Genomic DNA, 27,488 nt, shown 5'->3' with positions numbered 1-27,488 from the left:
AGCGATGCCGGCTCCAGACAGGTCCGAAGCCCCCCGCCCCCGCCCCACTACCCCTAGCAACAATCAGGAGAGACCCCCCGACTCTCCCCGTCCCCCATGGTGCCAGTGCGAAGTCCCGGGGGGGCATCCGCATCCCACTGCAAAGCGTCCAGAAGCGGTCCCCCCCCCCCCCCCCCCCCACCTGCATGTCCCATTATCTTACTTGTGTGGCCAAGGTCTCACGAACCGTCTCAGCCAAGGATACCTTCCGCTGTCTGGGGAGTCACCACCGGCAGGTCCGTCTCAGAATGTTCGTGCCCACTGCTGGAGCCAGGGCTGGGAGTGCTGTCCTTCGACTGCTCAGATGCGCTGCTGGAGGGGCTGGCGTCCCCCTGGCTGATGGCCGCCACCGCTTGCACCGCCTTGGCTCGCTCCTGCTGCCAGCCCGCTGGGGAGCCAGATCGTCGCGTCGGTGTCGCTTCCGCGGAGTGTCTCCTGGGGGGGGTCTGCGGCGTGGGGCCCGTGCCCGGCTCCCCTCTCGCGTCCAACCAGCTCCAAGCTTCCTGCGGCGTCAGGAAAAAGTGAGTGCGTTCCCCATCGACCACCCGCAGCCGCGCCGGGAACAGCATAGCGTAGGGCAGTTGCAGTGATCTCCATTTCCGTTTGACCGCCAGGAAGGAGGCACGCTGCTTCTGCACATCTCTGGTGAAGTCCGGAAAGACCATGACCCTGCTGTTGTCTATTCTCAGGTCCGGGATTTCTCTCACCCTCCGCAGTATATGGTCTCTGTCTCTGAAGTGCAGAAGCCGCAGTACAATCGGGCGCGGAGGCACCCCCGGTTTGGGGGGACGCGCAGGGACCCGGTGTGCGCGCTCAATGGCAAAGAACGGCGAGAGTCCCTCCGGGGCCACCTCGGATCGTAGCCAGCCCTCCAGGTAGGTGACCGCATCCCGCCCCTCTGTGTTCTCAGGGACCCCCACCAGGCGGAGGTTATTGCGCCGAGAGCGCCCTTCACTGTCCTCTGCTCGGAGCTCCAGGACCCGCACCTTCTGGGCCATTTCCGCCAGTGTCGTTTTGAGCTCCGCCACATCCCCTGGCAAGCTTTTCAGGGCCACCTCTGAGGTCGCCACCCGCTCCTTCAGTTTCCTGTGGTCGTCCTTCAACAGGATTAGGTCCGACCCAATGGTGTCCATGCGCTTCTCAAGAGCCTCCCGTGACGCCACAATCGCCTGCATTATGTCCCCCAAAGAGGGATCCCGCGGGCGGGTCGAGCTCCCGGCCCCTTCCCCCGGCGGGTCGTCCTCGACGAGGTGCCCCGGGTCGTCCTGTCTCAGGGCCTCGAAGCCTTTCTTTCTGCTGTTGCCCCGTACCATCCTGGCGGGCAGTGATCGTCAAGCGCCCCTGCGGTGGTCGCCGATGTTCCCCCTCTCCGTCCTTGGTCCGCCTCAGGCCCGCCGTTCCTTCCGACCACTGGGCCTGCGTCTCGTGGGGTCCAGTTCAAGGGCCAGTCTCCGCCGGCGTCGTGTGGCACCAGTGCCCCTGGTCCGGGCACCTAGAAGGCTCAGGCAGGGTAGTCACCGATGGGTACCTGGTCCGCTGCGCTCGGGCGCCCCCGGTCAGGTAGGCACCTCTTCCCGCCCGGAACTTCAGTGACTCGTAGGGGTGGGGAGTCAGCACCTCGTCTCCTGTTCCCCCCTTCGTCCCCCTTGTGCGCGTGCTGCCAATCCCCAGTGGCACAGGCTCCCTGGCAAGACCGTCACCGGGATATCAGGACAGGTGCCCCTCGCAGGCCCAGGCCTCCACTCGGTCCCCACAGCTCCGCAGACAGCCATCCAGCCCAGGCAGGCGCCTCGTGGTGGGGGGGGGGGGAGGGTAGCCAGTCCCTCAAACCCCGTTCTCCTGGACGTCCACTGTCCTCGCGCACCCCCCAATGCCACCACTAGGAGGGCGGGTCGTGTGTTGCGCGCTGGTCCAGCGGTCCACGCAGCTCCAAGGGCTCCGCTGCCGGCCGCCACCGCGGTCACTCGGTCTCCGCCGACGCCATTTTAGGGTCAGGCATGGCCGCCGACTCCCGTCCTCCAGCGCCACCCGCGAGTGCGCCAGCCAGGTCCCCTCACCTTTGTCCGGTCTCCGGGGGTCTCCGCCGGCCAGCGGTCAGTGGCCACCGCGTCAGGGGATTCTTCCTCGCCTCCTGGAGTCAGCCACCAGGCACATCAGGGCAGGACGGCGGCCGCCATTTTGGGCGCTCTCCTCTCCGGGAGCCGCGCTCGAATTGTAAAGTCCAGTGGGGGTGTACACAGGGGCCCCCAGTCCTCCAAACTCACCCTGTGTGCCCCCGTTGCCCTCCTGTGTATTTTTGAGGGGTCTGGGTGCGAGTCGGGGCTCAGGATATGCGGTGGTGCGAGGCGGGCACGGAGGAGCTCCGGAGTCCCGCTTCCACCTACATCGGCGCCTTAGCCACGCCCCCCATTGATAAATCGATTATCACAAAATAAATTAGCTCATAAGTAAAAGGATACAATTATTTACTAGTCTGTTCATCTGATCCCTGGCCTTTTACTAGGCGATTTATTCCTGGGCGATCTGCCTCCCTCCTTGGAGAGCTGTGCTGACGTCAGAGCAGCTATATCTGAAGGCCCTCTGTCCTCCCCATGAACCACTGCGTCCTGCGCCTGTGAGCTCCGTGCCTGCCCGACATTCCCACGTGCGCCTTGGGATTGGGTCGCGCCCGTGAGCTGCCTACGTTACAAGCTCACGCGCGCGACCCAATCCCAAGGCGCGCGTCTGAATCCTTCTTTGCATAGACAATGCTGTGCGCGTGGCCAGCTCCACTCCTTGTCGGGGACTATGGTTCTCTGGCGAGAACGCGCTTCGCGGGTTTCTAGCCGAGACACAAAAAGGGATGCCACTCTGCAAAAGGATAAGTGCATATTTAAAACAAGAGAAATTGAATATTTAGGCCATGTATTTTCAGAGCACGGTGTGAAACCAAAACCTAGCTTAGTGAAAAGTATTGTAGGTGCTCCTGCGCCACAAAGTAAAGAAGGAATATGCTACTTACCAGTATGCATCTGTTCTTGGCATAGAGGGCTGCAGAGTGGTACATTATGAATAGATCGCCATCTGGTGTTGGGCTCGGATGATTGCACTTTGTTTTTCTCTTGGAGAGTCTTTTGTATCTTGGTGACTCCTCCCTTGGTTGGTAGTGCGCATGGGCATCGGCTCCATCCTTAGATTGTTTTGCCATAGTAGGGTTAGATGGAGTAGTATGGTAGAATACAGATAAGAGTGCCCATGTAAGTGTATCTAAATAAGATAATGTTGGAACAGACACAGGTTTCCGGGGAGGCTGGGAGGGCATGTACCACTCTGCAGCCCTCTATGCCAAGAACAGATGCATACTGGTAAGTAGCATATTCCGTTCGAGGCATATGGGCTGCAGATGGCACATTATGAATAGACTATACAGCAGTTCTCTCCCTAGCGGTGGTCGCCCGTGTCTGTTGCAACTGTCTGAAACAATGTTTTTAATACTGCTTGTCCCACTCTAGCTTGTTGTGTTGTGTGCACATCTACACAATAGTGTTTTGTGAAGGTGTGCAGTGTAACCCAGGTAGCCGCTTTGCATATGTCATCTAGTGGAATGTTTCCCAGAAATGCCATAGATGCTCCTAGTTTACGTGTAGAGTGAGCTCTAGGAGGAACAGTTAATGTTCTCTTTGCCTTTAAGTAGCATATTTGAATGCATTTTACAATCCATCTGGCAATGCCCGCTTTGGAGATGGGATTGCCTTTATGTGTAGGAGAAAACGCAACAAATAGCTGTTTTGTCTTTCTGAAAGTTTGTGTTCTTTCTATATAGTACAATATGGCCCTTCTAACGTCCAGTGTATGTAGGGCTCTTTCAGCTACTGTTTGTGGTTTTGGAAAGAAAACCGGTAATTCCACTGACTGATTGATGTGGAATGCTGAAATAACCTTCGGTAAGAATTTTGGGTTTGTTCTAAGAACCACTTTATTTTGGTGTAGCTGCATAAATGGTTCTTGAATCGTAAAAGCCTGCAGTTCACTTACTCTTCTAAGTGACGTGATAGCTATGAGGAAGGCCACCTTCCATGTGAGGAATTGTATTTCACACCTATGCATAGGTTCAAAGGGTGGCCCCATTAGTCTGGTAAGCACTATGTTGAGATTCCAGACTGGGGAAGGTGGTCTTCTTGGTGGAATGACTCTTTTGAGTCCTTCCATGAAAGCTTTAATTGCTGGTACTTTAAACAGTGACAGATGTTGCCTGTTTTGTAGGTACGCCGCTATGGCTGCGAGATGAACTCTGATAGAGGTATATGCTAGGTTACATTGCTGTAAGTGTAATAAATAGCAAATGATTTGTTTAGTGGATGCGTCCAGAGGGTTGATGTGCTTACTGTTACAGTGTATAGCAAACCTCTTCCATTTTGCTGCATAGCATGCTCTGGTGGTAGGACGTCTTGCCTGTTTAATGATTTCCATGCATTCTGGTGGTAAATCTAAATACCCAAACTCTATGACCTCAGGAGCCAGATCGCTAGGTTCAGTTGTTTGGGATCTGGGTGCATTATTTCTCCATGGTTCTGTGTAAGATGCATGGGTAATAACCTTAGCTTTTGATGTGGTACTTGTGAGAGTTGTAGCAGCGTGGTGAACCACGGCTGTCTTGCCCACGTGGGTGCCACTAGTATCATTGTCATTGAGTGTTGCTGTAGTTTCCGAACCAGTAATGGAATTAGTGGTAGAGGAGGGAACGCGTAAGCAAATTTGTTGGACCAATTTATCCACAGTGCATTGCCCTGGAACCTTTGGTGTGGGTACCTGGATGCGAATTCTTTGCATTTTGCGTTCTGATGATTGGCAAACAGATCTATCTCTGGTTGCCCCCATTTTTGGAAGAATGGCTGTAGTATTTGGTCGTGCAGCTCCCATTCGTGTACTTGTTCTGACTGTCTGCTTAGGATGTCTGCTATTTGATTTTGAACCCCTGGTAGGTGTTCCGCTAACAGGTAGATCTTTTGAGGAATGGCCCATCTCCATATGTCCTGTGCTAGTCTGGACAGTTGGAGAGAGTGTGTCCCCCCCTGTTTTTGAATATAATACATTGCAGTCATGTTGTCTGTTCTGATCAGGACTGCTTTTCCTGCTATTTGCATTTGGAAAGCTTTTAGTGCTAGAAATATTGCTAATAGTTCTAGGTAGTTGATGTGCAGTTTCTTTTGCTGCACACTCCACTTCCCCTGTACTGTGTATCTGTCCATATGCGCTCCCCATCCGGAGAGCGATGCGTCCGCTGTTATTATCACTTGTGGAATTGGCTCTAGGAACGACCGTCCCTTGGAAATGTTTTCTGTGTTCCACCACTTCAGAGAGCGATACGTCCGGTCGTTTACCAACACCAGATCTGTAATCTGACCTTGAGCCTGATTCCACTGTGTCGCTAGACACTCTTGTAGTGGGCGCATTTGTAGTCTGGCATGTGGTATTAGCAGTATGCATGAGGACATCATGCCTAATAGTTGCATAAACACTTGTGCTGGTAGTAAGTGTTGTGGTTGAAATCTTTGTATTAACCCGACCATTGTCTGTACTCTGATTGGGTTGGGGTATGCTATTGCCTTCTCTGTGTCTACTGTAGCCCCCAGGTATTGCTGAATCTGGTTTGGTTGCAGGTGTGATTTTTTGTAGTTCACCGTGAACCCTAGGTGGTGCAGCAATTGGATTGTCTTCTGTGTGTTGTGAAGACATTCTTCCTTTGACTTGGCCTTTATTAGCCAATCGTCCAAGTATGGGAAGACATGTATTTGTTGTCTTCTTAGGTGTGCTGCCACCACAGCTAGACATTTTGTGAAAACTCTTGGTGCTGTTGTGACACCGAACGGAAGGACTTTGAACTGATAGTGTTGTCCTTCTAACACAAACCTTAGGTATTTTCTGTGGGCTTTGTGAATTGGGATATGAAAGTAAGCGTCTTTTAGATCCAGTGTAGAAAGAAAGTCCCCTTTCTTCAGTAAAGGGAGTACTTGTTGGAGCGTGACCATGTGGAAATGCTCCGAATTTATGTAAGCATTGAGAGGTCTGAGGTCTAATATTGGTCTTAGGGACCCGTCCTTTTTGGGGATCAGGAAGTATAGAGAGTATACTCCTGTTCCTTGTTGATCTTTTGGGACCTTCTCTATTGCATGCTTTTGTAGAAGTGCTAGAACTTCTTCTCTTAACAATGTCAGATGATCTTGACTCATTGGACGCTGTTTGGGGGGGATGTTTGGTGGGGTAGCTGTGAGTTCTAGGCAATAACCATGTTGGATAATTTGTCTCACCCACTTGTCTGACGTGATGTTTTCCCAGACAGGTAGGAACTGTGATAGACGTCCCCCGACCGGTGTCATGTGGTCTGGGGGGAGTTCTATGAAGTCACTGTTTTGGTGTTGAGGCGTTGCGGTTGTTATTATTTCCGCGGCCTCTACCCTTATTGTTGTTACCTCTGTAACTGCCTCTTGAATTACCTCTGGGTGATGTTGGTGTGAAAGAAGTGGATTGCTGATTCGTTCCTGTGTTCTTTGAGCCCCCTCTATAGGTGGATCTACGAAAGGAACCTCTGTGTGTTGGCTGTTGCAATGCTCCCATTGACTTAGCCGTTTCCGTATCTTTCTTCATTTTTTCTAATGTCTCGTCTGTGCTTGAACCAAACAATGTCTTCTGATCAAATGGTTTGTTCAATAGGGCTGTTTGTACTTCTTGTTTGAATCCTGAGATTCTAAGCCATGCATGCCTTCTTAGCATGACACTGGTGTTAATAGACCTTGCTGCAGTGTCTGCTGCGTCTAATGCACACTTAATGGAAGTATTGGTTATTATTTTACCTTCCTGTATTAATTGATCTGCCTTTTTCTGGTGTTCTTTTGGGAGATGTATGAGAAGTTTTTCTAACTCATCGTAATGTGCCCTGTCGTAACGTGCGAGTAGTGCTTGTGTATTGGCTATACGCCAGCTATTCGCTGCCTGTGATGCTACTCTTTTGCTTGATGCATCTATTAACTTCGACTCTTTATCTGGTGGAGGAGCCTCTCCTGTAGATAATGAGTTTGCTCTTTTACGAGCGTTTGAGACCACCAGCGAGTCTAGAGGTACATGCCCTCTAATAAATATTGGGTCCTTTGGAGCCGCTTTGTATTTTTTATCAATTCTCGGGTTTAACACCCTGGCTCTCACTGGGTTTTCGAATATTTCCTCTGTGTGACTAAGAAGACCCTTTAACATAGGAAGAGTACCTGATGTTCTCTGTGCATTAGGTAGAGTCTCTAACAAGAAATCCTCTATTTGAGGTTCTGTGTGCATATCTAGTTTGTGATATTTTGCTGCCCTATTAATGAGTTGCACAAAACCTGTGTTATCATCAGGTGGTGAAGGCTTTGAGGGATATAGCTCTGGGTCGTTGTCCTCATCTGACCCTACATCATAATTTTCCCATGGGTCCTCCTCATCTGGGATAGTTTCGTCATCCCCTTGAGGTTCTCCCTCCCCTAGATCACTGTCTACATCTGACTGAGGTGTAGCTGGTCTTGGTGTGGAAGGTGTAGGAATATTTGGCCTATTGTGAGGAATAGGAGAAGAGGGTGTGACTCTAGGACGAGGAGAAGCAGGAGGAGTTATATTCGTCCCCATTGTTCTCTTTTTTGAAGGAAGAGGTTTATCTTCTGACTGTTCACTCTTTCTCTTCTTCGTGACCACTTTCCCAGTTTGTGGATCAATAAACAAGATCTTTTGTTTGGGAGCTGTCTGTTGCTCCTGAATCGGTACCGAAGGTCCTGGTTCCGAGAGGTGCTTTTGTTTTCGATCGTCAGATCTTGTTGTTTTCGCCACCGAATGCCTGCTCGATTCCGACTTTCTTGGTATCGAGTGTCTCTTGGGCGATAAGTCATATTTATGTTTCGACATGGAATGTTTCGATACCGAGCTCTCCTTTGCATGTAGCCTCGGTGCCGAAGTCGATGTCGCCCTTTTCTCGGATCCGACATGGTGGCAGTCTGAGTGTTTCGGTTTCAGTTTCGGTTTCGTTGCCGGGCCCGAGGGCGGGGCGTCGGAAACTTTTTTCAGCGGTTTGACCGGGCCCGAGGGCGGGGTCGTTACCGCACGGGGTCGGTTTTTCGGTAAGGGGACGTCATCACTCACGGTTTGTTGCTCGATGAGTTCTTCAATCTCCGACTGGTCCCCTTCCGACCCCGACTGTTCTTCTTCTTCTTAGATTTGCTCGTCTCCGAACAACTCCGGGATCGCTTCCGCCTGCATTCTGGAAACCTCGTGTCTTCGAGCTCGACGATTTCTAATCGTTAGCTTGGAGGAGAATGCTGCACAGGCTTCGCAGTCCCTGGATTCGTGTTCAGGCGATAGACAGAGGTTGCACACCTCGTGTAGGTCCTTGTGTGGGAACTTAGCACCACACGTTGGACATTTTTTGAATGGAGTCCTTTCCATGGACTCCGGGCTTGACTGCGTCGAGAAAGGCCTCCTGTTCTTCGACGTAGATCCAAGTTTTTCTCTTCGATTTTGAATTTGCAACGCGTCGGAATGGAAATGAACGCGTTCGATAACAATACCGTCGAATTGGAAAGGGAATACGCGCCGATAAATCACTTTCTTCTGAAGTTGATCTGGAGCGTCTCGATCCTCATCCGAACCCGATGACGGAAAAAAACAATCTAAGGATGGAGCCGATGCCCATGCGCACTACCAACCAAGGGAGGAGTCACCAAGATACAAAAGACTCTCCAAGAGAAAAACAAAGTGCAATCATCCGAGCCCAACACCAGATGGCGATCTATTCATAATGTACCATCTGCAGCCCATATGCCTCGAACCAATTATTATGATTTTTAGGTTTATGTGAGTTCTACGCAAAATTAAAGCAAAATTTTGCAACCATCACCGAATGCTTCAAAGTCTTGCTTAAAAAAGGGGAAGAATTTATTTGGTCCGAATTATGTCAGAGCACTTTTGAGAGAGTTAAAAAGGACATAACTTTGGCACCAGCTATGCAGTTGTTTGCAGGAGGCAGAAAGACTGTTGTCACTGTAGATGCACCTGAATATGGGTTGGGGCAGTACTAACTCAGCTAAATGATACCCGTGAAACAGGTGTGGGTTTTGCCTCCAGAACATTGCATCAACCTTGTGAGAAGTTGGCCTGATATATGATGCTCACTAGTTCTAGTGATCACCTTGTATCAGTCCAAACAACCCTTATGGTGATTGGTTGTAAGTCAACATTATAGACCAGCTATCCTAATGGTAGTATGGACAAAGCAGTCTTTGGCTAAACTCTTTTGGCATGTGAAGCCAGCTGTTTTACCACATATAACCCCTTGAATACCAAATGAAAGGACACCACACAGGTTGTTATGAAAATAAACAATATATTTATTACTAACGAAACACCTCTGAACTCTTTATGAGATCAGAGGGCTAAGCACATAAGACTCTTAAGAAAAATACGATAAGTTGCACAAATTACAATGGTGCCCTAGGGGCACGACAAACCATATACTAAGTAAATGGTATAAGGAAATCGATAGAGGAAATGAAGATGCCCATAGGCTGTAGGATCGCTGGGACTACACTACCCTAACCTTAGGTAAGGAGCAGGAGGCCCACGGGAGCAGTGTGCAGAGTGTGAACTCACACACGAGATGCGGAACAAAGTCAATGGGCAGAACAAATTACGAAAAGGTAAGTAAAAGACAGTTCCGACTGGTTGAAACTAAAACTACAGGATACCTGGACACTAGGAGAGTCAATCTACCCTTGAGCACCGAAATTTTCTCGTTACCTCACCCACGGGCTGCGGGTGCATAGGTGTGAAAGTGTGTCGGGTTTCCGCGTCGAAGTCTATGGAGCCTTGAAGAAAGATGCTGCAGGCGACCAGGAGGAAGATGTCCGGAGCGATCCAAGGGTGGATCGAGGAAGATGGAGACCTGAAAGCATAGGGGACAATGTTCACAGTCACTAGCCAGTGACCGGAGTGGAACCAGGAAGGAACCAGATGCTGTTGTCGCGATCAGGTGAAGAGTGGACGCTTGACTCTGCAGCCACGTGGACCAGGAGGTGTCTTCGACGACCAGGATGGAGGCACGAGCTGTCCCACGCAAACTCTCGCTGTCGGCGGTGTCAGATCCAGATTCGGAGTCAGCAGGCCTTGGCAAAGGCAACCCACGCGGTGAGTGGAGATGGCGTCTGGTGCGGACCAGGAGGGTCCGGGGTGCTTCTTTTTTGGAAGGAAGCAAGGGCCAGTCTGGAGCAACCAGACCAGCGGTGTAGATTTCTTGGATTGTCGTCTAGGAGGCCACTAGCCAGCCGGCAAGTGACCAGACAAAGCTTCGAGCAGCAATCAAGCAAAAGGGCCCCACGCAGATCTTGTGGATGCTGGAGGGCTGATCTTCTGTGCAGAAGCTACTCGGGGCTGGGGCTGCTCAATCCCCAAAGCACTTTCTCGAGGATGCCTCTGAAGTCGTGCTGGAAGCAAAGTGCAGTTTCTCCAAGCTGGCCGGTCCCACATGTCTCGTCGCACCCACGGATCTCAGCTGTGCTGCAGATGTAGGTAGAGGTCGGAGAGGTCTGGAAGTCCGGTTATCGTCGGGCTCTGAAGTCTGGTTCCACCGGGAAGGACGAGAAAGTGAACCGCTAGGACGCTTAATGGTCCTGCTTGTGCAGGGTGGTCTCTCCTTGGTCACAAGGGAGATTTCTTCAGTCTTCTGTGGAGCAGAACGTCGAAGTCCAGAGTTTCATCTTTGTAGTTTCAAATCAGGATTAATCTAATTTGGAATGGGACCAGCTCCTAACTTTATTCTCCTAAAGGGGGCTGTACTGTGACTAGGTCCCTCCTATGGGCGGGACCAGGAAGGGGGGTTGTTACACCCCCTATCCTTTGTCCGGTTTCGCGCCAGAGCTGGGGCCTGGAGTGCCCCAGCAACTGGTTTGAACCCGGGTATGCACAGGGACACCTTGTGTGCCCCAGGCATGTCTCATTCCTTTCAGCCTGTCCTACCTCAATACACAAAATCCTGTCTGGGGTGGTGCTAGAACCTCCCAAGGCAGGAAACTCTTTGTCCAGGCCTCCCTCGCTGGAAGGACTCCCAGCAGAAGGAGGTCAGACTCGTGTCTGTGGTGGCAGCATCCATTTTGTGAGGCTGAGGCTCTGTTTAACTTTAACTGGGGTTCTCAGTTACATACATGTCGTGTCCCTCTAAAAGGGTGGAATGTTACCCCCGTCGCCAGAACTGGCGAAGGGGTAGTATTCCAATTCGTATGACACCTTACTCGACATGTTTTGATAATGCTATGCCAAAGTTAGCAATAACCGCAAGGATTATAATGCACTTAAGAGTATATGATACAGCGTTATCATGGAAACAGCTAAAGGACATGGTTCCGAAAGCTGCATACAGGCTCAGCTCATGCTAGAGCACCATCTCACATAATTCCAAGCACTCTGTCTTCGGGATTGATAAGGCCTGCCATAGGAGTGACTTATAGGAGTATATGTGTCCATTTTAGGGTTAGATTTGGGTATACTATATCTAAAGCAAAGGGTGATTTCAACACCTTGCCCCAGCTGTATTACCAGCCAGTTGTGTCTGTTTAGATGGCCAGCCAGGGGTGGCACAATACATGCTGCAGCCCCTGGTAGGCCTTAGGTGCACTTATGCCCTGGGTACCTATGGTACACTGTACAAGTACTTACAAGAGTGACTCAATACCAATTGGCAAATGCACCTAAAGTACATGGATGTCAATTTAGAGAGAGAACAGCTAGGCTGTGGGTCTGATTAGCAGACCCACAGCCAGGGAAAGTCGTAAACCAGTGAAGCAAAAAGCAAAAGTCTGGGGTGACCATAGGATTGCAGACCCTACTCTCCTACAAACCTGAACACAAGTCTTCAGCCATAGAAAAAGAACTTTTGGCATGTGTGTGGAGTGTGGAAAAGTTCAGAGCATATTTGTGGGGGAGGCCATTTATCTTGAGAACTGACCATCTTCCCTTTTTTTAAACACAATTTTATTGAAGTTTTCACATTACATTGTATAATCATATCTTAGAACTTGGCAGTGCTGAATATAGTATTCAGTCAACAATCAACTGACCATCGTCCCTTAGTAGACATTTTATATGGGAGAAAATTGAAACGTGCTACTGCTCGTATTGGCAGACTTTCTGCTAGGTTACTGGAGTTTACGTTTTCCGTGGAGTACATACCTGGTGGGAAAAACACCTACTCATTAAAGATTCCAGCGAAAATGATTGGGTGTCAGAAATTGAGGAATGCTTTATTGCTCATATTGGTGATGTCAGCATATGCAAGGAAGAGAGGGAATGGATACAAGAGGTGTACAATGATGTTGTACTAAAAGATGACTTGCAGATGATTGAATCAGGTTGGCCGAAAGAGAAAAATCGGTCTGATAAATTACAAATATTTTGGAACAATTCAAATGAATTGTCATTGGAATGGGGCAAATTAATGCGTGCTGATAAATTGATTACACCCTCTTGCTTTCGCCAATGCATTGTTGAATTGGCGCATTCGGATCATTTAGGCTCGACGGCCACCAAAAGAGAAAGGGAAGACTTTTGGTTGCCAAAAAAGGATAATGAAATTGATATTTTTGTTCACAATTGTGAAACATGAAAGGTGAGCGACAAGGTGTTGGGAACTGAAAGCACATTCGAGTCTATTAGAACTTGACCAGGTAGAGCGTGGCAGTGTGTGGGTGTGGACTTTCTAGGACCTTATTGCGTTATTCCCAACTGCATAAAATACTTCATTGTTACGATAGATCACCTGTCTAGGTGGGTGGCAGTTAGAGGCGTTAAGAAACCTTCCACCAAAAGCATGATACATTTTTTATGATGTGTTTGCCAGAAAAGGTATTCCTGGGGAGATCTTGAGTGACAACGCTGTTCATTTTACTTCTCTGGAAAATATGTTTTTTATGGAAAAGTGTAGCATCAAACACATAAGGACACCGTTATATCACCTCCAGAGTAATGATAAAGTTGAACGTTTTAATAGAGTTAGAGTTGAATGTATACAATGAACTTTGAGATGTAACATGGATGGTGAAAAAGCGATCAAAGAGGTGATTTGGTGTTACAGAACAACAACCTACAGTGTCATGACAAAGACCCCTTTTGAACGTATGCGAGGCAGGAAGGCAGCCACAGTGTTGTGCCCTTTTTGAAAGACTAAGCTGTTTCCAAAAGACATAAATGTAAGTGAGTGTGGCGAAAAGCAATTCCAATTCATCCAGCGCCAAGAGGGTAAATATTAGTGCAAGTAGTATGAGCAGACTGAGGGCTGGTCATTGGATACATGTCAAGAACCCTGGTTCAGTTGGGAAAGGTTGTTCCAAGTTTAAAGAGACTATGCAAGTTTGTGAACTTAGAAGGAATGCTGCCAAACTGTCGGACGGGAATTGGTGGAACACTTCTCGTATAGCACTAGTCCGACAGTTTGGCAGCATTCCTTCTAAGTTCACAAACTTGCATAGTCTCTTGAGAAACATGAATCATTCATTGTAATGGAAATGACAGAAATCAGAAAAGAAAGCACTCGACACCTTGATTATTTTGCAGATGTTCAAATGAAAAGAACAAACATCAAAGTAATGATGTCATTAAATGCGATGCCTAATTGATCATACACAGTGGCGTTTCTTTGCCACTTAAGTTCAGGTATGTTTCCTCAAAAGTTTGTAAACCTTGATATATAATTTGATGCTCTATATCTTCTTAAGTGCAGATACACCCTCATTATACCACAAAATGTTGAAAGAAAAAAATGCCAAGACCAAAAGTTAATGGAAGAAGTTGCTGAATTATGTAGTCCAAGTAGCCATGGTCTACTTGGAGATTGTCTGGTACAGTATGAATCTGTTCTGTGATTAGAGTCTAAAATTGCTTTGGAACAAGCCAGAGATGCAGTGAGATTTAGCAAACCCTGTAGTTCAAATGAGTTAACAACAGATGTTTTATGATTAGAATATTATTCATGCAGTTCAAAGTAACCTTTAAATAGTTTCCTGATGGTTTCATAAGAGCCTATTTGCTCCAAATAAACTGTCTGCAGAATGTTCTGTATAGAGCTCGACCCTCAGGCCCAGCACAATACTGTATAGGTAGTGTCACTATTTCAAAGGTCACTATTTCAAAGCTCCCTGTTGAACAAGACGTTAACGAGAAGACCAAAAGTTGCCACGAGAAGCAGCTTACAAGGTCAGCAGAGTCACTTAAGAAACAACGTTTCTGGTCGTTGAGAAGTACCATATGGTTTCAAATCTTACCTTCATCCACCTGAGAATGCAACACTTTGTTAGAAATTATTACGATGACATCCTTTAAGAGAATCAAAATTCTATATAGATAACTCAACTCAAACAAAAGGTTAACCTGTATTCAGAATGCTTAGGCATGAAAATTACCATAAAAATAAATGTCCCTTGGAAAAAATAAATCTGTGACTACATCTCTAGTACTGCGCAAGCCAAAATATGAGGCAAGCTGCAAACACTTAGAATGCTGACATGGTGAATGGTGTAGTAACGTCTTCAAAAGGTCAAGGAAGCACTGACAATAGATACTGTGTCACATCTCTACACAGAAGGCTCACCTGTTTCCCCAAGTCTTAGACCAATTACAGAAACAGAAAAAAACAGACTGTCTAATGTTAACACTCAGTTTGCAAAGTTCAAAGGTCCATGCTAATTCCCAAGAACAAGCCAGTTTGTATATTTAAAAGCAATGATATAATTGCACAACGGGCTGTCTGGTGGGATTAAGGATGGGAAAATTAAACTGCTTCGGCGATGTGACAGGAAGGAGCCAATTCAGTAAGTGTTCACTTCTTATAATGTCAGAAGATCGGTTCTTATTTCTGAATCTTTAACATTAGTCAATAACTGAGAAGATGGATGTAGAACCTTCCCTTCACTTTAAAGTACACGCAGGAGCACACTCTATCCTAGAGACAGTAGGCTAAAATCTGTGCGAGACTAAAAGCAGTGGAGAGCCTAATTTGACCCAGTGTCTTTCAGTTCCTATTACTGCACATGATTATGTTATCTGCTCAAAGCTCAATAAGTCTCCCTTTAACTACTTGGCTGTTGCCAGATGCTGATAAGACAAGGACTCAATAATAAGGCAATGCTTTTCTGGTTTTCAGCAGAACACTGTCAAACATATTTGTAAAAATTGATATCAGTGGGCCTTGGGATGGCATCTCAACGGCATACAAGACTTTTCTCTAGACTACGCTCAACCCAATAACACAGTAGTGATAAATGCAGACTGTCAATTTGTTTCATTTCTATTCAGCCAAGAAAATATGTAATTACTACTCTATTTTATAGAATCTGGGGGCCAGATGTACTTTTGGTCGCAAACAGTGCAAATTGCTGTTGAGATGGCAAAAACTTTTCTTTTAACATACTGAAAGAGTCGGTAAATCTGCACCAACTACTAAAATGAACTTGTCCCCATACTGAATCTCTATTTGGAAGGAGGGTTATAATGTAGGCGTCCTTCCAAATACCGAATCAGTAGACATTGACAATTACAGACTTCCGAGTTAGTCTGGTTAATCATTCACAAAGCCCTTCATCTTGGTGAATGAAAAAAAATTAGTTTGCTGTGGATAAGGGGACTATTGTTAACTCTTAAAATTATTTTAAAAGTACACCATGTTTTTTAACACAGCCCCACTTTCTTTAACCCCTTGTATGCTGATGACGATACCAAGCCGTCATGCACTACAGTGCTCGTGTGCTGATGACGGCCTGGTATCGTCATGGCCCGCCCCTGTTCTTTTGTTTACCGCACAGCGGCGGAAACGGGCCAGCAGCGAAGGGGTTAAAGAGAATAGTCCACATAGAAAAAAAGTTACTTTATTTAAAGGATATTAAAGTTATGGCAGTTTGCAGTCCCAAACTGGTCACCTTCCGTGCAGCGGCTATCAATCTGAGTGAGTTGCAATTTGCCACATAGCTTATTAATGCTCATAAGGTAGGGTGGATTACGACTCACAATGAATCAGAATTTTGTGAACCAACCTGTTAGTACATACGTCAGTTCACTAAATTATTTGTTGGCTGCAAAAATAATGGTTGCAAATTGCAACCAATTTTCTGCAACTAGTATTTTGTACATCTGGCCCTAGCTGTTTCACCTTCAATTAACAGGATGAGCGCTTAAAAAGAAAATGCAACAGAGATAATTACAAATTTCACAATAATTCTCTTTACAACTCCATCTCAAAATACAATTTCCACACGAATACTAAGCTGAATTAAGAAATACTGCTTTGAATAAAAGTTAAATGTTTAAAATAGAAAAAAGTTGAGATGAATGTGAACTGAATCTTTAGATACCATAAATGTGAATTTCAGTTTGTAAGTTTGAGACACGTCACACGTACAATTTGGCTAATGATCATGAATAAAATAAAACCTTCAAAAATGCCCCATTTTTATAAATGATTGGGGCCAAAGCATTATTTTCGAAATGTCACAAATGTGCCAAGATCGTCAGAGCACAAACATTATAGTGCATAGTAAAAAAAGGTAGTTTGAATATATTTGCAAATACAGTGTGGCTCCTTTAGCAACCATTCATAAAAATAACACTTACAAACACAATATTGACTGTAAATTGCAGAAAAAAATGCAGCAACTCATTTTTTTGTAACAAATTGTCGAACTTTTTTTATAAAAAACTTTAGGAGCCCAATTTACATAGCACCTGAGATTTACCACTACTAAGTGCTGTGAATAAAGGGTGTTACTATTAACGAATGTGCTCAATTTATCAATCTCAGATATCAGTAGAATGCATTTATGTCATTCTTCCACCTTTCCTTAACAGCCAAACACAACTGCACCTAATATGACATGCAAAAATAGCGCAGCATTATACCAGACTTCGAAAGTAACCGGCCATAGAAAATTAATTTGCGCTCTACCCAAATCTGTTTAAAAGGATGGACAATGATAACTCCGATATCAGACTCAAATTTTACTTTCTTTAAAAATGATTTGAGACATATCAGCAACTTAGAAAGTCACAACTCGCGAGAGACTGTATAACATGTCACACTAAAGATGCAGATGGAATTGCACAAAATACAAAGTTACTCACCTTTAATTTATTGATCATTGCTTCTTCAGAATCCATAGACATAGACAAACCATGGATCAATCTTTTCGCCAACATTCTGGCATAGAACTGTCGAAACAAACGAAGAGAGATTATTGGCAATTCATCCGTAACTTAAAATCAGAGTGCAGTTTTTGTGTAACCCAGTAAAAATCACAATGCAGCAGTATTAACGAAGGTTAGAATTTTAAAAAGGCACACGTTCATGGATTTTGCTCTTTGCCACCACATGTAATCCAAAAAGCAGCGCAGACCAGGAAAATAGCCTTCACTTCAAATCCGCAAAACTCCTGGCTACAACTTCGATCGGGGCATAAGCCTGGAGCTATCTATATTCCCCAGGAAAAACGTGTATCCCACTGAGTGTCAAATTGTGAGTCAGCGCATGGTGAAAGTGGCTTAGACAAGGAGGAATTAGTGCTTTGAGAAGACCTAGGGGCCCGAAAACTTACAGGGTCTGACTTTGGATAACACACAAGAGCAAATATTTGCACATGGGCATATTAGCAATATTCTAAACAGAGGCCAACATATGACAGAAGTCAAATGTGTGAAAGCATTTTTTTTTCAGAGCTACATTTTGTGTAATAAATGTATAATGATTTTTTGTTGGATCCAAAATACAAATGATGCATTACCGGGATTACAGTTAAAACTAGATGATTATAATGTATAGAAGCGTGTTTAACAATATGACTTTGTAATATCACCTTTAAGTGAGAACGCCATTTTACATAAAAATGGATGCTGTTTACATAGGTGACTCTTGTATTGACCACCTCTCTTTCAGTTACCCTGTGCATCTTCTCTTCCTACAGTGAAGTCAAGCTGATACAATAAATTTTTTTCCACGTTTACGAACACAAAGCTTTTAATGAACCTTTCCTGTTAACTTTCAAGGCCCTTCCGCTGTAGTTCCGCTTTGTAGACCAGGCCTATACCTATTTATTAGAATGAACTGCCATTGTGAAACGTTTCATATTCTCTTTGCACCCCTCCGGGTGGTAATAGCCAGAAGGTGGTGGGTGATTTTCATTAAATGGGATAGTGCTTATGTGTTAAGGTAATTATGTTTTGAATTCAGATTTGCAAACAAGGTTTTTTTCCGATCAGACCACGATGAGCTTAGCGTTCCTCAAACTTTTTATGCAGGAATTGTGTATAAGAACCTCTTGATTCGGAAGAGATCGAGAAGACCTTCCTGTTTGAATAGGGATGCTGCCAAACCTTTTCCTGATTTTGCTGCTCGTTTGGGACTTCAAATAATTTCCTGATTTTGCATTTCTCAGATTTACTTTGCATCAGAGAGCCTGATGTCGTGAAGGGTGCCTTTTTGTGCAAATTTCTTACCACGGGACAACCGGCTAATGTACATTTCTGGGTCTCCGTAATTTTGGGGTTTTCTGAATATTGGGATGCATTTTTTGTTTTCACAGAAAGAAACAGAAGGACCTACCTGAAGGCAGCAATACTGATACAACTTGACCATGCTAGGATAATAACAGAGGGCCGAAAATTAGTGGCACGGAGCAGAAATTGAGGTGCGAACAAGTAGAAGTAATATAGAGACTTTTTTGTGACGCTTGGAATAGAATTGTGCTTTGCAAGTCCTGCCTGACCAATTTTTATTTTTTTGAAGGCTTTTTAGATCCATTTGATGAAAACAGTACAGTGGTAGGCTTAGAGCTATTCTATTTTCTTTATTCTAAGGGTTAGGTCTTTACTCTTATCACTAGGTGTTCTTGTTATCAAGTACCATGTTATGTAAAGTGGAACAGTTGGTATATGAGATTCTCAGCAAGGTTCTGTTTTGGGCAGTTGCTGAAGGTCGCTTATTCTGGCCAGTTCTCTCTCCAGTCGTGAGTCCATTTACTTCTACATCAACTTACACGCTTGTCTGTGGTCAATGGTATGCTACAGGGACCCAATTTCATTAAGAGCCCCTGTAAAGCACTGACTCAATTTTTTAAATTGTAAATTGCATGAGAACATTGGCTTTGAGGAGAACCTTTACTGACTAGGGATACAGCTATGTTCTTGATGTTTTTGTGAAATCTTAATAGTTTTTTTCAGGTTCAGAACTGCCCTCCTACCAGTTATTACTTTAGATTTTACTAAATTGAATAGAGCTATAAAGTTTAAGGAGAAAAAAAAAGATGTCAAAGGTATAATATTGAGAACAATCAATTGAAAGCCATGGTGAAATGTAGCCTTTCTGGAACCTAGTTATAACTAGCCGTTGATCTCAAGTGAAATCAACAAGACCATAGCCACATGGAAAAGCATAAGGTCCAATGTCAACCTGTAATACTTACACATGGCAGGCTGTAGTTCCTGTATAAAAACATATCTTTAATTTTCAAATCAATTATAAGAGCTGAGCAGTGAGGTGACAATTGCGGCAACCTGTGAGAAGGGTCGCACAAATCACATTATATACAATTTTATGAAGTAAAAGAATGATTAAAAGAGAAGCAAACAATAAAATGTGGCTTAAAGCATGCCAGTTAAAACGTTACAAATTGAAGATTAGCCCTTCCGGTCTTTGCAAGTTCTATTAGAATGCATATTCAGATTTAGCGATGAGCAGAGACCTCAGCAGTGTCCATTTTATCTAGGTTACGGTATACTTGCTGAATAAATTTGGCCAAATTTATGCTTAAAATAATATTATCTAAAGACAAAGCAGCAGTAATGGCATGCCTACAGGACCGAACCTCCAGCCTGTTCCATTCTGGCTTAAGCAGACGCCTGCGTTGAGAATTAAGTGTAGGGCAGAGGCAGACCACGTGCAAAATTGTTTCATTTGCTAACCCGCATCCTCTGCATGTTGTGGCCTCCTTCGTGCGGCGCCAAGTGGGTAGATTTAGAAGAAAGCGCCAATCTCCCATTCTTAGAGCAATCAGACAGCGCTTTAGATGAAGTGAAAATGTCGTGGAGAGGTAGGCAGCAGGGGTTAGTCTGCTTTTTTTGCCCCTTTCGTTGCTATGGAAGAGGTGCCCCGCAACGTCCCACCCAGGGCCACAGGCTGCAGCAAGTTACCCAACCTTTGCGGGGAAGTGGGAACCAAGGTCGTGATTCAGGGGGCCAGACCAACAGCACCCCCCCCCGCTACAGCACCCTCCATGATGTTGGTAGGTAGATTACATGATTTTGTAGTGTGAAATTAAACTCAACAGAATACAGATAGTAATTTGTTGCAAATGCTTATAATATGCAGACCTTTTAAAAAAATAAGGCACAGGTTATGTGTGGTAATGGGCAGAGCGATTCCTATTATGAAAACATAAATTATGTTGCCATAGAGGACTTCTTGCTGCTAATAAATGCACACCTCTCAGTTACAAACTTAAAGGCGAGTTCCCTTTTTCATTATTAAAACAGTAAATGCAATTCTGCTCTTAGGCTCAATTTCCTCGGACCTGATAATTTTCGTCGAGGTGCCTATTCTGATCATGAGCCCCACTCTGCATCTCTGGGCAATAACTTGCTTAATCTCTACAAAGGGCCCAACAATGCTGAGGATGCCCGACTTCACCTTGGGGGTGCCCAGGAGTGGTCTCCTCACAGGGAAAGGCCAGGAATGGTTCCTCGGCGGTATTGGTACAAGAGCCGAGATGCCTACGGGTAGTCGTGCGCTATATAAGTGCGTAATTATGCGTAATTATTTTACTTGGCCGTAGCCCGCGAGTCCTTGAAGCTCTCTAGGGCATTGTCTTCTTTGTCGCTGAACAGGCGAAGGCGATCATAGGACATGTCCATCAAGGTGTTTTGTAAATCCCCTGAAAATCCAGTGGACCTCATCCAGGCGTAGGGTCGGCGTGCTACCAATGTTGAAATGGTCCTGCCCAGAGAGTCGGCGGTGTCCAGTCCACAACAGATTGTAAACTTAGCTGCGTCTTTCCCTGCGTCTTTCCCTGCCGTGACAGCCTGGGAGAGCACTGCCCGGGGCCCCTCCGAACACTGAGGCAGCACTTGCGCCACAGTATCCCACACCGAGTTCGAATAACGGCCCAAGAGAAATGCAGTGTTTATGGACCACAGTCCTAAGCTGGCGGAAGAAAACATTTTCTTGCCAAGATGGTCCAGCTTCTTGGATTCCCTTTCTGGCTGAGTGGTAGGGAAGGTGCTTTTCGAAGTTGAGGCTTGGACCACCAAGCTCTCCAGGGTGGGGTGTTGGGAGAGGAAATTGGGGTCCCCCGGAGCCGAGCGGGGCGTCGGGCGTTTATCCCATTCACGGGAGCCCCCGACTTGAGCCTGCACCACGTGCCCAAAAGGACGTCAGTGAGGGCCTCATTGAACGGAAGCAGTGGCTCCGAAGAGCTTGCCGCCGGTCCTGACAGCCACGGTAGGAAGATCGAGGATAAGAGCCTCAGCCGCCCTACGCAACACCACAGCATAGGACACTCCCTCCTCCGTAGCCACGGTAGGAGGAGACAACATGCCATGGTCTGGTGAAGTGTCAAGACCACTGGCATCCCCCAGTTCCTCTCTCCAGTCCTGATCTTGCTCAAGCTGGTCAGCTAAAGGGTCCGCATTCCCCTCCCAGTCCTCCTCATTCTCCTCAGGGTGCCACTGGGGTTGGAAAGAGCCCCCAGAAGTGAACAGGGGCAAGAAAACCCCACCCAGTGCCGTATCCGGCTCCGTGTCCACGTCGGGAAGGACGCTGGGGTCGACGCCAGCCGGGGGGTAGACACCGGCTGGGGGGCCCGACCGGCATCGGGCACAGTAGTGGTGCCGTCGGAAGTGGCGCCGGTGGAGGTGTAATAAGGTCAACCGGTGCATATCCGGATCCAGGCCTGGATCCAAGGGGGGCCTGCGGCGCTGGGTCTGGAGCCGCCAGCAGCAAAAACCTAGATCCCCCAACAGGGTCGGTCTGCCCAAAGAGGGCTTGCATCGCTTCGTTGAATGTAGACTCCGGGTCCTGGAAAGCCGCGGGAGTGGCACCACCTGCACGCCTCGTCCAATCTGTGGAATTTGACTAAAAAGCTCCCTTTTTTTCCCCTGGTGTCCCATCATGCACCCTATCCACCCTAACATCGACCAGGCAAGCCGATTCTCCTACTTCAAGCACAAATCCCGTTGTACCCACTCTTGCCTGCTCTCTTTCTCATAAAACTGACACATGCAAAGAATAATGACCAGCTACCATGTAACCTACGGGTTTCCGTCCCGTTCGATATTTTCCCTTAGACAAGAACGGAGTCAGTCGGATGGTTGACTCGGGAAAACCCCCTTCCCTAACTCTGTCACCGAACGAGCAGCTCTCGCTCATCAATGATTTCCTAGTTTGCGAGGACAGCCACGGGTTGGGTTAACCACCAAGGGAAAACCTAATCAAGCACACGAGACAGCCACGAAGAAGAATAGTTTACTACAGTCCATTCTTCCTTTTCCCCGCTGCACACACACACCATTGTGAGATATCACCGCCCTTGTGTACGAAGTAAAGAACGCACAATGCCTCGTCCTCTTTACCTTTCTGACAGAAATGACCCTGTGACAATGCCTCGATTCTCTGTTCTCAGATACTAGCAACTCTGTAACTTGTCACCACAATCACCCCGATGCAATATGTTTGTCCATGTGTAAATGCTATTCAGGTTATTCTTTAAACGAGAACAAGTATGCTATGCCTTCTGTATGACTACATCATGAAATGATTGAATCAAGTCTAAGGGAAACTCCTTGTTTCTGATTGTACTCGTATTGTATAAAAGTGCTGATATGTTTCAAGTAAAGTAGACTACTCCTGAACCCGCTTGGTGAAGGAGCTCTCCCTTAACTCGAGTTCTGGAATAAAACCCTTTCAACTCGAAGACCACGGACTCTGCTCCTCATTTTATGCATTACCATTTTCTTGGGTAATTATAGAAATTCCGAACGGCGTAAATAACTAGTTTTTTATTTACCACATTAATTGGCGCCCGAACAGGAACGCTCCCTCTTCCCTACGCGCCGGCGATGTAAGTCGGGTCCTTGTCCCTTCCATACTTTCGACAGACTTCAAGTGCACAACAGCGGGGTGTTCCCGCTAACTCCCTCGAGACGAGGAGGAGGCAGACTGCGACTGATCATCCACACGAGGCGGTGAAGAAGATAGCGGAGCGTCCGAACCCAGAGCCCGACCAGTGAGAACGCCGAGTCCGAGGTCTTTGGAGCCCCGAATTCCTGCGCAAGCGTCAAGAGTCCGATGACCAGGTCTTCAAGTTTTGCTTCTTGGTGAGTACCACTGACATAGTATAAAGACGGGTTCCATTTTTGGAAAACGGTAAAGACGAGTCTCATTCGTGAGACCGGTATGGTTGCACTATATTCTAGTGTATAAAGTGTTCGTTTTTGTATATTCCAAGTCTTTTAAATCGTAATTTGTTGAGTTTAAGAATGCCTCTGTTTTCCAAATTACGTACAATTGGCACCAAAAGGAATCTGTTAGAGAAACCAGTTAAAGTCCCGCCTAGAGATACGCCTGGATATTTCATGTACAACAAACATGGATTGAGTGCCATATTATTTTTAGACCTTTGGGTAGACTATACCGAGAAATCAGAAATGGCGTATAGAGGGCCTGCCGCGGGTACATGGGATATAGAATGCATTATGAGAGTGGAGGAAGAGTTATGGAAAAGAAAGGCGAGGCCCTCACAGACAGAAGCCATTGAGTTATGGCGTAAGGAAGCGCATAGGAGGGCCCAGAAAGAACTAGGGAAAGTCGAGAAAAGTAAGAGAATGTTGGAACAGGCTAAAGAAAAGCAATTACAGGAAGAAGGTGAGAAAGTCTTAGCCGAACAGGTAGAGAGAGAGAGAAACACCCTTGTTACTGGCATTTATCCCGTTTTGTCTGAAGAAATTGTAGTAGAACCCCCCCAAGTCCCCAGTTAAAGTAATTCCCACTGCTCCCGAAAATTTCCTCCCTGCCTACCTGTCCGAACCACCCCCCGCTTATGTAAACATGCCTAGAACACGCCCGTCTACACGTGCTCCTGAACTAGTAGCCGGCGGTTCTACCTCATATTTAGGAGTGTCCGGGAACGGGGCTGAGGATAAAGACAATGTCCCGCCTCTGGAGTGTCCTTACGACCCCGAACCCGGTAGTGGCCCAATGACCACGATATCAGAGAGATTAAGACTAGCCGTGGGTCAACTCTAAAAGGTCCCTGATATAACGAAGCATTTGGATAGAGTTTACGAATTCATACGGACAGGTGAAGGTCCGGATACTCTGGTCCAGGTCATGAAAAACAGAAAAGTTCCCATCAGAGGACTGCTCCTGCGGTTCATCATAAATTGTCTGATCCGGGCACTAGACCCGGGTAATGGAAGCGTAGACTCTGAAATAATAGACTTTAGTGATCAGGTACACAGAGGAGCACACGATCTGGGACATCAGATCGACAAAATAACTAAAAGATTGGTTAAGAAAATTGTCACTATTCACTCTGAGAAAGTCACACAGGAGGACGACTCAGAGGAAGATGAGGGTCCTACACTAGATAAAATGAATTTCCTGGGTGTAGCGCGACATTGTCCTGGCCCCAAGTGGCGAACCCCGCGAATGTCGCAGAAAATTAAAAGATTAGATCCTTCTTCGGAAGATCTTTTTCAGTCCACGGAAAGAGCCCTAGATGAATGGATGGACAATGAGCCTCCCCTTACCCAACAAGAAAAAGAATTGGCCCGGTCTGCCACCCATTGGATATCACAGCACCGGGTGTATGGCCCAGATATAGTAGCACAAATGTTTTTGGCTCTTCCCCGAGCACAACAACGAATAGCAGGTATTTATATGGTCCAACACCTGGCTACCTTATACAAGAATAACTCCCACCGACCAGATAAGCTATACAAATTGTTACAGGAAATAGTGACGGATAGATGGAGGTCTCGGGGACCGGAATTGATCAACACCATTCTGGACCTGCGCCTCCGTTTCCTGCAACTTACCTTAGCTTCATCAGATCATGAACCTTACAGTATAGGCCAATATCCTTTACGAGAAGTCCACCCCATACCCCAGCCAGATGGTACACTGCAACGAATACATGTGTATACTCCCCTCACCAAATTAGATATTGGAAATGAAAAAGATGGTGCCCTCTCACGAAAAAGATCCCGGAGGATTCCACAGAGAGTTGAAAGATATCCTCCAAATGGGTAGTTTTACATATCCAGATATAATAATACTCCTCAAGGTAATTCTACCTACAGGCATATTTGACAAATTGAAAGAAAAGGATTGGGAGGTGGGTGGTAAAAAGATCACGTGGACTGCCCTAGAACAAGAAGAGACAGACAGAAAACCAGGTGAAGGTCTAGGTGAGTGCGTAAGAGAACTGCCCAGTCTCCTCATACAGGTCTTGCCTCTGTTATTGACAACAAAAAAGGAAGATTGGGATGCCATTTCTGCCTGTAAACAAAAGCCAGACGAGGATACGGGTGATTACTACACCAGATTAGAGAAATGTTTCTCTATAAATAGTGGACTCGCACATAGCAGCGAGGCATATCCTCATCTTTTTGTGTCCAAATTGGTGGACAACGCCTTATCCCCCATCAGAAATAGAGTGTTGAAAATTGAGAGTACCTGGCAAGCAAATAGTCCTTCACAAATGTTACGGATGTTACAGTACCACCACAACAGAATAAGGGAGGAACAGGAACAGGAAAAACAAAAGAGTAAAAGACACAAAAATGAAGGTACTGGTTGCACAGACGGCACCAGTAAATACGGGCCCCAAAGGTAATTTGGGGGCCAATAAAGGTACTTGCAACTACTGCAAGCTGCAGGGCCATTTTGTGAGGGAATGTCCAGTTCTGAAACATAACATAGCGACAGGAAAGACGAAAGAACGCCCACACACTCCTAGACCAGGTAACACTCAGCAGCCTCAAACCATTACGCCGCCACAGGTTCAGACGCCTGCTGCTGCCACGCAGATGTACCAGAGCGTACAGTCAGATTACCCCGATTTTGAACCATGTGCATGAGACAGCATTGAGAGAGAAAGTGACTTGCCCCTTATCCCAGCTCCAGTAGATCAGAAAGGTCCATATGTACAAGCTCACTTACTGGGACAAGACAGAAAATTCCTCATCGACACGGGGGCAAGATGGACTACCATAAGTCATAAGGAAGTCCCAGAGGTTCCTCTCTCTGGCTCACATAACATATCTCTGGGCTTTTCAGGAAAACCGATCATAAACAAAGTATCTGAACAAGTCTCTTTAGGAGTAGGCCCTCTGACACGTACTACTGATTTGGTCCTTACAGAAACGTGCCCAGAGAATTTACTAGGAATCAAGACACTCAAAGAACTAGGAGCAGTAATATGCTGTTCACCGGAAGGAGTAAAATTGTTCCTACGAGATATCAAAGGACATTTCACAGTCAAAGAATTCGACCCCAGACTAAAAGACATCCCACAACATTTGTGGGCAAAAAGCTCGACTGATGTTGGTTACATGGACATCACCCCACATCAAGTCACACTCAAGGAGGGTGTAGTCTTACCCCGTATACGACAATATAAGATTCCACCCGAGGCTGAACAAGCCTTACTAAAAATAATCCAAGAACTCATAGAGCATGGTGTGGTGATCGAGACTGATTCAAATGTTTGCAATTCTCCAGTTCTTCCGGTCCTCAAAAGGACTGACCCTCAGGCACCCCCGGTCTACCGACTGGTGGTTGATCTCCAAAAACTGAACAAATGTGTGATCCGGTGGTCCCAGATATTTTTTCACTATTGACTGCCATAGATCCCGAAGCTGCATTTTTCACAGTCATCGACTTGAAGAATGCGTTTTTCAGCATTCCTATACATCCCGACAGTCAATATCTTTTCGGATTCCGTTTAAAAGGACGAAGCTTCAGGTTCACTAGAGCTCCCCAAGGCTATACAGAAAGTCCAAGCATCTACAGCCAAGCACTAAAAAGAAAACTTGACAGTATCAATATGCCTGCCAACACAGCGTTGATACAGTATGTAGATGACATCCTCATCACAGCAAGGACAGAACCAGAATGTGAAAAAGCATCTCTCACAGTCCTACATTTCCTGACAGACAAAGGTCACAAGGTATCTCCCTCAAAATTACAGTTCTGTGCACAGCAAGTAGCTTACTTAGGACATTTGCTGTCGAAAGATGGTAGGCAACTAACACAAGAACGAATCCAACGGATTTCGACAATTCCACAGCCAAAGTCACAGAAAGAAGTCCGCGCATTCATTGGTCTCACTTCATATTGCAGACAATGGATCCCTCAGTATGCCCACATA

The 27,488-nt window shown here is 46.3% G+C and overlaps 1 protein-coding gene across 1 annotated transcript in view; it reads right to left on the bottom strand.

Moving 5' to 3' along the window:
- The window catches only part of CUL2 (cullin 2), a 570,015-nt gene that overhangs the window by 214,277 nt on the left and 328,250 nt on the right, over positions 1–27,488 (bottom strand). Inside the window, exon 14 of the mRNA XM_086941531.1 lies at positions 17,191–17,277. Within this exon, the coding sequence (XP_086797657.1) occupies positions 17,191–17,277 (87 nt within the window). The remainder of the gene's footprint in view (positions 1–17,190; positions 17,278–27,488) is intronic.

Source organism: Lissotriton vulgaris, chromosome 10 (genome assembly GCF_964263255.1).
Source record: "Lissotriton vulgaris chromosome 10, aLisVul1.2, whole genome shotgun sequence".
NCBI classification, from domain to species: Eukaryota; Metazoa; Chordata; class Amphibia; order Caudata; family Salamandridae; genus Lissotriton; species Lissotriton vulgaris.
Note: the sequence above shows the minus strand (reverse complement) of the source record. Positions and strands in the feature narration are given on the sequence as shown.